The sequence below is a fragment of the Xenopus laevis genome, chromosome 8L (genome assembly GCF_017654675.1).
Source record: "Xenopus laevis strain J_2021 chromosome 8L, Xenopus_laevis_v10.1, whole genome shotgun sequence".
Classification (NCBI taxonomy): Eukaryota; Metazoa; Chordata; class Amphibia; order Anura; family Pipidae; genus Xenopus; species Xenopus laevis.
Window position 1 is genome coordinate 4,037,268 of NC_054385.1, and position 12,596 is coordinate 4,049,863.

A 12,596-nucleotide genomic window follows, 5' to 3' on the forward strand; every position below is an offset into this window, starting at 1 on the left:
CGGACACCATGGTAACCCCGGGGGCGGAGTCTTCTTTACTACTCTCTGCTTCTGCTGGACCAGTGTGACGTGTTCTGCCAGTCTGTGTCCCACACTACTATTATTATTATTATATATTAGTGATATCATTAGCTACTATTACTTCTCTACAGCACACCCAGGTTTATTCTGGGAAATCTCATCTTCCTCTTGTACAAATTGAGTAGAACACGATGGGCACCATATATTGATTGGCATTCTCTCCTGAGCTGGGCACCATATATTGATTGGCATTCTCTCCTGAGCTGGGCACCATATATTGATTGGCATTCTCTCCTGAGCTGGGCACCATGTATTGATTGGCATTCTCTCCTGAGCTGGGCACCATATATTGATTGGCATTCTCTCCTGAGCTGGGCACCATGTATTGATTGGCATTCTCTCCTGAGCTGGGCACCATGTATTGATTGGCATTCTCTCCTGAGCTGGGCACCATGTATTGATTGGCATTCTCTCCTGAGCTGGGCACCATGTATTGATTGGCATTCTCTCCTGAGCTGGGCACCATGTATTGATTGGCATTTTCCCCTGGGATGGGCACTGTCTATTCAATGGCATTCTCTCCAGAATTGGGCACCATGTTTTCACTGGCATTCTCTCCTGAGATGTTTTGATTGGCATACTCTCCTGAGATAGGCTTTGTGAAGTCACTGGCAATCTCTTCTGGGATGGGCACCATATATTTATTGACATTCTCTTCTGAATTGGGCACCATGTTTTTTTTGGCAGTCCTGCAATTTATTGATTGGGATTCTCTCTTGAGCTGGGCACTGTGTATTCATTGGCATTGTTCCTTGGGATGGGCACTGTGTATTCACGGGCATTCTCTCCTGAGACGGGCACCACATACTGTATTGATTGGCATTCCCTAATAATCACAGCAAAGCCAAGTACCAGATCAGAGTTGTGAGCAATCTTGATATTGAATTCCTCATGGGGAATCAGTACATCTGAAGGCTAAAATCCCTCTGTGTTCTCTTTGATGGGATTACACGGGTAATTACATTTTGTATTTCATTTGTATCTTCCAACTGTTTGTAGTTCAACAACACCACCAATATACAGCAGCGGCCAGTGATATTGTTGGGCTCCCCAGTAGGGCCATGCTAGCCAGCCCAATGGGAAAAGAATTCTGTTCTGGACACATTTGTCTTAACAATTCACTAGAAAATAGACACAATAACAACCACAGTAAGATTGAAAAATATATATTTATTTAAAAATAGGCAATTTTTTCAAACACTAATCGATCATATAGATAAAAGTATTAAAGATAAAAATGGTCTCATTTCTGTCCATGTGTAAATAAGGCACTAATGATTTATCTATACATGTATGGGACCTGTTATCCAGAATGTTCGGGACCTGGGTTCTGGATAAGGGATCTTTCTGCAATTTGGATCTTCATACCTTAAGCCTCCTAAAAACTCATATAAACATTAAATAACCCCAATAAAATGGTTATGCTTCCAATAAGGATTAATTATATCTTAGTTGGGATCAAGTAGAAGCGACAGTTTTATTATTACACAGAAAAAGGAAATAATTTATAAAAATCTAAACAATTTGATTGAAATAGAGCCTATGGGAGACGGCCTTCCCGTAATTCAGAGCTTTTTGGATAATGGTTTTCCAGATAACGGATCCCATACCTGTAGTGAAGTCACACGTGATGATTTCCCATAACTCATAAGTGTAGCTTCTCATCAGCAGCCCAGAGCCCACTGAGCATGTGCAGTGCCACTGACCCACAAAACATGTGTAACAAGATGGGGAGCAACTGGGGGTGACCTTTAAGGACTGAATTATTACTGTCGGGCCAGTCCAGTACATTCAGTATATAAAATGCAGCATTTCTAGTAACACTACATGTTACAGTGAGTTTTTCAGTAATGACGGGAAATCAGTTTCTAATTTGCTTCCTGGAGAAGGTAAGTGAGCCTTTATACTAGGGATGCACCAAATCCACTATTTTGGATTCCCCACGAAAGATTCGGCAGAATACCGAAACAAATCCTAATTTGCATAATCAAAATAGGGGTGGGAAGGGGAAAACATTTTTCACTTCCTTGTTTTGCGACAAAAAGTCACCCGATTTAGGAATAGATGACAACCCTACTCCCTGCATATGCAAATTAGGATTATGATTCGGTTCGGCCGGGCAGAAGGATTTGAATCCAAATCCTGCTGAAAAAGGCCGGATCCTGGCTGAATCAAATCCTGGATTCGGTGCCTACGGTTGCCACCTGGCCAATATTTTACTGGCCTGGTCGATAAAAATGATGGCTGATGTCAATGTTATTAATAGGAAAAAAGATAAATATATAGGAAGGCCGGTATTTTTCCCCAGAAAAGGTGGCAACCCTAGGTGCATCCCTACCTTATACTTTCATAAATTCATAAATGTCAGTGGGGGGCTGTTATAATTGTGTGCAAAATTAATGCCGTACAGCTGCACCCACATAACTACAGCTCTCCTTTACCCTCCTGCTCCCCGATTGCTTGAGCCCCACTCCCACAGTGATCTCGAGGCGTGGCTGATAACAGCGAGGGATTAAAGGGCTTGTTCGCCTTTAAATGAACTGTTAGTATGATGTAGAAAAGGAATATTCTGAGACAATTTGCAATTGGTTTTCATTTGTGGTTTTTGAGTTATTTAGCTTTTTATTCAGCAGCTGCAATTTCAGCCATCTGGTTGCCAGGGTCCAAATTCCCCTAGCAACCATGCATTGATTTGAATAAGCGAATAGGGATAGGAGAGGCCTGAATAGAAAGATGAGGAATAAAAAGAAGCAATAACAATACATTTGTAGCCTTACAGAGCATTTTTTTTTAGATGGGGTGAGGGACCCCCATATGAAAGCTGTAAAGCATCAGACAAAGGCTAAATATTCTATACTATAAAGTAAAGAAAAAATGAAGACCAGTTGAAAAGTTGATTAAAATGAGCCATTCTATAACCTACTAAAAGTGAACTTAAATGTAAAGGGGTTAAAAGGAGCTGTTCCATTACTAACACGCATATCCTTTAGTCTCTCAAGACTTTAGTTGTCCTTTAAACATCATGCATTGGGAAATTCTTAACCAACCTGGGATTCATTTGGCTTGACTGCCCCATTGTGACCTGGGCTTGTACCCCCATTATCTATAGGGGATTTGTTGTTAGCTCTCATGCGTATCACTGTGCTGCCACTGATTGCACATTATTTCTTCTGCAATTATCTGCTGAGAGTTATTTGCATTTACCTGAATTACTGGGTGGGGGTTGCTTTACTAAATCCCAAATAGGCTTTTTGTTATACAGAGGCAAATCCTGTTGCCCTGAGCTAAATATCTAAATAAGAGACAAAAGGGACTCATCCACCCCCTCCCAGAATACCTGATTCATTGGCACTAAGCACAGTACTCTGATGTCCTCTTCATTTCATAAAAATGGTGTCATTTATTGCCAGGGTAGTAGCCCATAGCAACCAACCAACCGTCACTAGTAGTAGGTGACAGAGTAACAAAGCTTCACTCTATTTCTGAATGATTCAACTCTCGGCTCAATCATCTCTAACCAATAAGAGTCGATAACTAACAACCATATAATAACAGTGCAAATCAGAGAGAGAAAGAGCAAACGATGATCGTTATTCTCTGTAGAATAGACGGAGGCGTCTCATGTAGCAATATTTGTTCTGCCAGGCAATTGTCCTTGTGCTTGGCGTTTCAGTGATGTAGGATTGGTTATTCACCAGTGACTTTATCCTGAGTCCCTGGAAAAATCAAAGAAAGGCATAATGTTCTGTCTTAGAGAAGCAATATGGCAGCTCCCTCCTCCCATATGTATAAATACAAATATACAGAGAAAGAATGTTCTGGGCACACAATAAGCTATACCCTCATACTGTACTGTCTAAGGGAATCAATATGGCACCTCCTCCCATATGTATAAATACAAATATACAGAGAAGGAATGTTCTGGGCACACAATAAGCTATACCCTCATACTGTACTGTCTAAGGGAATCAATATGGCACCTCCTCTCATATGTATAAATACAAATATACAGAGAAGGAATGTTCTGGGCACACAATAAGCTATACCCTCATACTGTACTGTCTAAGGGAATCAATATGGCACCTCCCTCCTCCCATATGTATAAATACAAATATACAGAGAAGGAATGTTCTGGGCACACAACAAACAATACTGTTAAATGTTTTGGTGGAGTTTTCCTTCAGAAGTTAAGAAAGCCTTGTGTATCTAAAGCAACAGCAAGAATGTGCCTGTGAACCCCTCCTCTAACTGTTCTTGTTTTCTCATGTCACTTCCTATGGTTATTTTCAAAGGAAACTTCTCAAAAAGAGCTCAGAAAGGAAAGAAAAGGGAAAAGGAATGCCATTGTTTCTAGCCTTGTGTAGAGAAGTGACACAGGCCTGTTACTTTACATAAGCTGATGTGGGAAGCTTGGGTTTGTGCCTGGGGAAGCATGGGAGTGTTATGTGCATACATAATTAGCATTATTGTGCAAACTGTTTGCTAAGCCAGAGAAAACACCAATGTCAGCAGCAAGGCAAACAACTCTAATGTCTTTGTGAGTGGAACAAATCGTATCTGGATTAAGAAAACCTTCCAGAGCCACTGAAATGCGGTGGAGTCTTCCTACAGCTGAGCCTTGCGTGAAATGCGGTGGAGTCTTCCTACAGCTGAGCCTTGCGTGAATACTTCTGATTTGGCAAGGTTAAGCAGATCTTTGCTCAGTCTGGCCACCCACATGGATAGGCATATATTAGGCCAATTCAATCATTTGGCCCAAAATATTCCTATGAAAGATCGTTTGGTGAGGACCACATTATTAGGCCTAGGCATTCCTTACCGACAGGCATTCCAAACCTGATTGGATTGCTACCCTGGCCCATATGCTGGCAGCTTGATATGGAGGGACTAAAGCCAATATCAGCTCATGCAGGTCCAAAACTTGGGATGGGAAGCAGAACATGCCTGGGGAGCAGAGAAAGGGGGGCACTATAAAGGGGGAGCAATCACAGGAAGGATTTGTTGCATGTGGACCAAGTGTGGGGCAGTGTGAGCAAACAAGGTGATGTGGGTTGAGGGCGAGCTATTATAGACCTTGTATAGGGCCAACAAGATAAATTGTTGACTCACGTGTGGTCAAGGATTAGGATTAGGTTTGAAAGCACTGTCAGGCAAAGACCACTTTATTCTTCTCTTTATGGGACTGCTTAGGCCCTAGCCCACAACCTTGGTTTCAATACTGGGGACCATTCAAAATGCAGTTCTGTAGAAGCAGAACTTCATTCATCCAATTAAAAACCACTTCAGCATCAAACAGCACCACCAGCATTCTCAATTTTAATAGCAGCACCTCAGTAAATCTACGTCACTCTATGAATACAAATGCAAACACAATACTGTGTCTCTATTCCTCACTGCAGCGTCAAGCTCACGTGAGCATGAAATGGTTAATCTTCTCTAACTTTAGAGTATCACAACGTTGTGCAGATTTGCAAGAAACTCGGGACATTGTGTCCTGCGGCTGTTTTGCAGACAGATGAGATCTCCATATTGATTGCACCAATCTCCCTTTAAGGGTCTGACTGTGAAATTTGGACTGAGCAAAGTCTTGCGGCCAATCAAAGATTATTAATGAGAGTGTAGGAGCAGCTATTTGCATTTCTGGATTGGGCTCCAAATCAGGGACTTCCAAATTGTGGACTGAGGGGGGGGGGGGCAAACTCGAAGGACTGCTATGGTCACTCACAGAGGGGTGTCTTAAATGTTAACCTATAGAAAATTAACCCTGGTTAGTTCTAGTCCCTATACTTAACACCGTGGCACAAGCCTAAAAATAGTTGTTTGTAATGAAACCAACATTTCTAAAATTATTTCTGTGGCTTCCCTAAAGCACCTGGAGAGGTTTTTGCACAGATGCAGTACAGCATTTATAAGTATTTCAGTGCCAACACTGGTGTAACAGTCACCCTGCTATTATTCCAGGGGTACCCAGGGTACAAATAAGCACTCACCCCAAATCTCCCCGTAACTGACCTTCAGACTGGGCCCCCTTAGCTCATAACAAGGTTACAGATATATAGAAACATTGGGGTGTCACCCTGCTATAGTTCCAGGGGTACCCAGGGCACAAATAAGCACTCACCCCAAATATCCCCCTAACTGACCTTCAGACTGGGCCCCCTTAGCTCATAACAAGGTTACAGATATATACAAACATTGGGGTAACAGTCACCCTGCTATAGTTCCAGGGTACAAATAAGCACTCACCCCAAATCCCCCCCTAACTGGCCTTAAGGCTGGGCCCCCTTAGCTCATAAGAAGGTTACAGATATATAGGAACATTGGGGTAACAGTCACCCTGCTATAGTTCCAGGGTACATATAAGCACTCACCCCAAATCCCCCCCTAACTGGCCTTAAGGCTGGGCCCCCTTAGCTCTTAAGAAGGTTACAGATATATAGAAACATTGGGGTAACAGTCACCCTGCTATAGTTCCAGGGGTACCCAGGGTACAAATAAGCACTCACCCCAAATCTCCCCCTAACTGGCCTTCATTCTGGGCCCCCTTGGCTCATAACAAGAAGGCTCCAAACACCCCTCCTACAGTTCTTTCTCTTGAAGGCTCCAAACAACAAGAACTTATTTTATTTTCACTGGACCTTCATAGGCTGTTTAATGTCACATTTACCAAAATTTACCCACTTTGAAATCGGTTTTGTATTCCTTACCTGAGCCGTTATCTCTAGGAGGTGGATCCCCATGGAAAGAGCTATCATCAATATAGTCTATGTTTGACTTATCATCAACCAACAGATGTGATAGTTCATCAGGTCTGACAAGAATACCACAGTTTTTAGGGCATTCAAAATACTTAACACCCTCAAATGTGCCATCATGTTTTCCTTCTGCGTTGTCAAGTTCTACTCCAGCGCAATGTCCTTCTTGGAAAAAGACCAACCCTTTATATCTTAGGGTACCTGGCATAGAACCTTTTACTAAAACTCTGTCTCCTAAAGCAAAGGAAGCCAAGGAGTCATCATTATCTTCTTCTACCTTAGACAGAGTTAAATATGGTCTTGGTGGTTTACCTACCAGTGTTGATCTTTCATTGCTTGTTGCTTTTGTGGAAGACAAGAAGGTATTTTTTTCTTGAGACAAAGCTTCTTGATCCAGTTTGGCAGGAGGAAGTAGATTGTCGTCATTTAACTGATTTGTATATAATAAATGAATTTGATCAATTAAACTATCGTCCGGGGCACTTTCTAAATCCTCCGTTTCTGATAAGAAGACCTCCTCGGGTGGGGTTGGAAAGTCTTCGCTGTCGATATCATGACTTCCAATTGACTCAGCATCGTCACTATGAAAAGAGGAATCCTTTTTTATTGAATGTAACTCCACTCCATTTCCACATGAAAGCGTTTCATCAGCTGAAAACAGTATTTCTGACAAGGTGTCTTCAACAGGCTGTAGAACTTCATCGGTGATGAATATGATATCGCCCTCACTCTGAGGTGGCAAGCTTTTAATCTTAAATAAATCTCTGGGGGATGCAGCCTGGGATGGCACTGTCTCAATTTTCTTGGAGATTAGGTTTTCTATAACAAATTGTTTTTCATTATTTTCCGTCACTGTCGGACGGTCTTTAATGTCAGGTGGACTCATTTCGGCTATATTACTAACATCTTCTGGACTCATTGACATCGACTTCTGTGTGTTTGTAATTTTGACTGCATTATTAACCTGCCCTTTACTTGAATATTCCCAGCTATCACTTTTTGCATCTGAAACGTCCTCGGAGGTCGGGAAGGATTCGGAAGCCAAAGGAGCTGGCTTGTTTTTCAACATTTCACTTGCCATGACTACTGGGTTTTTGGAATTCTGCAGTAGGCCTTTAGTATTTTCTGCTGCTTGATCTTCATGGCTTTGGTCAATACAAACCCCTACAATGGAGAAGAAGAAAAAAATATGGGAGGTTCCCATCATTGTCCATTATTTCATTGTTGTGATGTAATATTTCAGGACTATTACTATTTCTCACAGAAGTTGGAATAAGCCCATATTGTCTCTTGCAGGCTATTTTTGAACGAAAACACCAAAGACTGAAGAATAGTTAAGGTCTTTTGATGTCATGATAGATTTACTTATAATACTGCAGGATTATTACCTGTTAAGAGTGATTCCTCGTTCTCCATTAGTTGATCTTGGCTTGCTAAGCGTTCAGACTCCATGTCAAAAACTTCAGAATCTCCACTCTCGGTGTCCTGATCTCCTTCCCCACGATCTAGTGTGGAGTATGAACTTTCTGAGATGTTGATGAGTATAGCAGAAACTTTACAGAACTCTTCGAGGGAGGGATGATGTTCATTGCTCACAACTAACCTTGGTGTAGTGATGGACTTTGTTAAACCCCTGCAAGAAGACTGGTCACATGTCTTTGAATTGTAGTGCTCTTCACTCACATTTTCAGAAGATTTAGGAGTTCCTAAACCTGATGGGGTTGGTTCAGAGGATTCTTTGTCATGACATGGTGTTCCATGATCTACAAATTAAACGGTAGCATACAGTCGTCACAGGTCCAGCATTATTTATAATATTTATTGTAGGTTGGGCATGCTGGGATGACCTAATATGGCCACCAACAGGCTTGGTCAAATGGGGCGATGATTTTTCGCTCCCCTAGTCAACTATCAGAAGAGGACTACATCAATGTCCCTGTGTGGTTCTTGCTCTACATCAAGGCTGTCAGAAGGGTCCCAAACATGGACCAATAGGCTGCCATCTTGACCTACAGGAACCTGATGTGTCCTGAGGGGTTTGATTTTTTTCAAAGGCAAAGTGGAAAAAGTTATTATTTTTCAACCAAAGCACCTACCAAGATCTGATTTATATAACCCATGAATATTTGATGATTACACTAAACATGTATTGAGATGACAGATCCTGTCAATGTTGGGGATCCCAGGACATATGGGATGGGGTCCATACCTAAAATTAGGGATGCACCGAATCCACTTTTTTGGATTCGGCCGAACCCCCGAATCCTTCGTGAAAGATTCGGCCAAATACCGAACCGAATCCGAACCCTAATTTGCATATGCAAATTAGGGGTGGTAAGGGGAAAACATTTTTTACTTCCTTGTTTTCTGACAAAAAGTCATGCAATTTCCCTCCCGCCCCTAATTTGCATATGCAAATTAGGATTCGGTTCGGCTGGGCAGAAGGATTTGGCCGAATCCGAATCCTGCTGAAAAAGGCCGAATCCTGGCCGAATCCCGAACCGAATCCTGGATTCGGTGCATCCCTACCTAAAATTGAAGGCGTCTTTAAATGATTTTGCAGTTGGGTCCAGTAACCTCTGGTTACACCACTGGATAACCAGTTCCAGAAAACCACATGTTGCCAAACCATACAACATTCAAAAAAGTCAGTTTTACCGGAACAGTTCCCCTTTAATTGCCCTCCCCCTACTAAAAATTGTGGACCTCTGAGACTCCATTTATTTAATAAACAAAAATATCTTTTCAATCAGGCCCAACCAATCCCACATATGTTACTGGAAAGACTTATCCGAACGATTCATTATATTCTTACTTTGACGCCGGTCGATGCCTTGAATTGGCTTTTCCGCGTCTGCCTCCGCCGCCAGGCTCCTAAAATTCAGATATTTTTATTTCCCTCTTCCGTCACTTTGTTGCCAATGAACGTTACAAGCTAAATTTAATAACGTCTATGCACAGCTCTGCTTAACAGATGAACGATTTACTGTGATAGATCTAGTGCAAAGTATTGATTTGCCTATTGATTGATTATGAAGAAGACTATTAACTTAGTCGGCCGTAAGGCACTACTGCCTATACCCAGCCTGACGCGAAGATCTGGATTTATACATTAAATTTGAAAGCAAAGAAAGTAAATGTGTCCGTTTTTATGAACATCGAAACCAAATAATTAACCATAGACAGTACAGTATACGGGCATAGTTGTAGCCAGAACATTCCTGCATACTTGTATTTTATTATATGGATTCTGCAGAGTCGTAAAGAATTTATCGGGTTAGGAAGGGATCATTCCACTGTATTTACCACTGTCCTGGCTGGGGTCCAGTTGTCTGTACGGCGCCAGTTACAAGTGATTGATCTTCATGAACAGGCCCATTTATCTCCTAATCACAGAACATAAATTGAAATTAACATTAAAGGCTATTATCATATATTCATATATATCATATATTTCAATGAAATAAAACCTTCTATATTTCTGTGCGTGAGCATTCAAGGAATATGTGGCAGTGAGGCAGCACCTGTACTACAACTCCCAGCAGTCTGTGTTATAAAATACCAGCCTTAGTAACAGGCAGTGGCCGATTCACGTCCCATTCGTTGAAACTCACAATATGAGAAATGTACAGTAAGGATATATTGTAGCCGTCTCACCAGTGAGTGATGGCCGGGATACTCGTGGGTCCCCGGGCCCGTCTGATTGAGAGGAGATGGATTATTCGGAACAAACTCCGCCATGGGTTCCGCCGGTAAAGGATTGTGCTCCGTTGCTCCATCTGTAATGTGTAACAGACATCATTTCTAGGGCACGCCGTGTGGGTTAATATTTTTATTTATTTATGCATCTGTGCTGAGAAACCCGTCTATCATCATAACTGTAAGCAGGCACATCTAGTTGGCTGCTGAAAATATCATCAGCATTTGTACCCATGGGTAATGTCTTATGTTTAAAATAGGAGCATTTATCCTTAATGGCGTTAATTGTAATCAGTCTCCTTGGCACAGGACTCGCGTTAATTGAACCACAGCAAAGCAACTAACACAGAATCTCTTAACCCCTAACAGAGATTTAAAGGGATACTGTCATGGGAAAAAATATTTTTTTCAAAATGCATCAGTTAATAGTACTGCTCCAGCAGAATTCTGCGCTGAAATCCATTTCTCAAAAGAGCTAACAGATTTTTTTATATTCAATTTTTAAATCTGACATGGGGCTAGACATATTGTCAATTTCCCAGCTGCCCCAAGTCATGTGATTTGTGCTCTGATAAACCTCAATCACTCTTTACTGCTGTACTGCAAGTTGGACTGATATCACCCCCAACCTTTCCCCCCCAGCAGACATGGGGCTAGACATATTGTCAATTTCCCAGCTGCCCCAAGTCATGTGACTTGTGCTTTGATAAACCTCAATCACTCTTTACTGCTGTACTGCAAGTTGGACTGATATCACCCCCAACCTTTCCCCCCCAGCAGCCAAACAAAAGAACAATGGGAAGGTAACCAGATAACAACTCCCTAACACAAGATAACAGCTGCCTGGTAGATCTAAGAACAACACTCAATAGTAAAAACCCATGTCCCACTGAGACACATTCAGTTACATTGAGAAGGAAAAACAGCAGCCTGCCAGAAAGCATTTCTCTCCTAAAGTGCAGGCACAAGTCACATGATCAGGGGCAGCTGGGAAATTGACAAAATGTCTAGCCCCATGTCAGATTTCAAAATTGAATATAAAAAAAATCTGTTTGCTCTTTTGAGAAATGGATTACAGTGCAGAATTTTGCTGGAGTAGCACTATTAACTGATGCATTTTGAAAAAAACATTTTTTCCGATGACAGGGTCCCTTTAAGTACTTAGCTAGTTCCAAACATACTCTGCTTTTTCCTTCTTAATGCCTACGCCTTACTAATGAACCCAAACTACCACCAGCACAGGGTAATTGCTTCTAGAGCACCGCCATGTTGGAACCATTTCCCAAGTATCCCCTTTACTGCCCTGAAAAGGCTCATGCACAGCACGGATATTTTTATCCTGTATTTACCCAGTCCGACATACCTTGGTGCTCGGTGCTACAAAGTGATGTGTGGCTGTGATCGACAATGGAGACTCTGTGTCTTGCTGAAGATTCTGGATCACCAGGGCAATGGAAGCTATAGATAAAAGTAAATAAAACTGGAACATAAAGACCAGTGCTGTTGAAGATATTCCATGATGTGGGCCAATTATCCTCTATTTTACATGTTTGGGGGCCAGATTATTATAAAAAAACTATCTCATGCAAAGAGGTCTATGGTAGTGATGTGTGGGTCACGGCCAACCCTTATCCACCCTCTTCTAACACAAGCTTCCTAGCGGATATATCTTAAAACCTGCACCTGACCCACTATTGTCTGATGTCAATGTTTGATGTGAGTTAGACTGGGGCCAAATAATGGTGCTGGAAGGGGCACTGGAAGGAATTGGGTCTGCCGTCTGCACTTGATCCACTGAGTAATCCCACCTATTTCTGTCACTAGATCTTGGGTACAACTGGCTTCCAGTTGGACAGCCCAGTGACAATCTAACATGCTGGGCAGGGGGTTAACCGCTGGCAAGGCCTAAACTCTGAGCCATTTCGCTGGGCCCTCTTTCAATAACTGGTCCTGGATAACCAACTAGATAGGCCCTACGGCAGTGATCCCCAACTAGGGTTGCCACCTTTTCTGGAAAAAAATACCGGCCTTCCTATATTTTTGGTTTTTACCTATAAATAA

The 12,596-nt window shown here is 42.0% G+C and overlaps 1 protein-coding gene across 2 annotated transcripts in view; it reads right to left on the minus strand.

Moving 5' to 3' along the window:
• Window positions 1-2,945: 2,945 nt before the first annotated feature.
• LOC108698182 (centrosome-associated protein 350) overlaps window positions 2,946-12,596 on the minus strand; it is a 36,509-nt gene continuing 26,858 nt past the window's right edge. For both annotated transcript variants that reach the window (XM_041572341.1, XM_018229475.2), the window contains exons 23-29: window positions 11,899-11,993; window positions 10,494-10,615; window positions 10,143-10,222; window positions 9,652-9,710; window positions 8,225-8,599; window positions 6,789-8,000; window positions 2,946-3,797 (exon numbers count right to left, since the gene is read on the minus strand). In XM_041572341.1, the coding sequence (XP_041428275.1) occupies window positions 3,769-3,797; window positions 6,789-8,000; window positions 8,225-8,599; window positions 9,652-9,710; window positions 10,143-10,222; window positions 10,494-10,615; window positions 11,899-11,993 (1,972 nt within the window). In that variant the 3' untranslated portion in view covers window positions 2,946-3,768. The remainder of the gene's footprint in view (window positions 3,798-6,788; window positions 8,001-8,224; window positions 8,600-9,651; window positions 9,711-10,142; window positions 10,223-10,493; window positions 10,616-11,898; window positions 11,994-12,596) is intronic.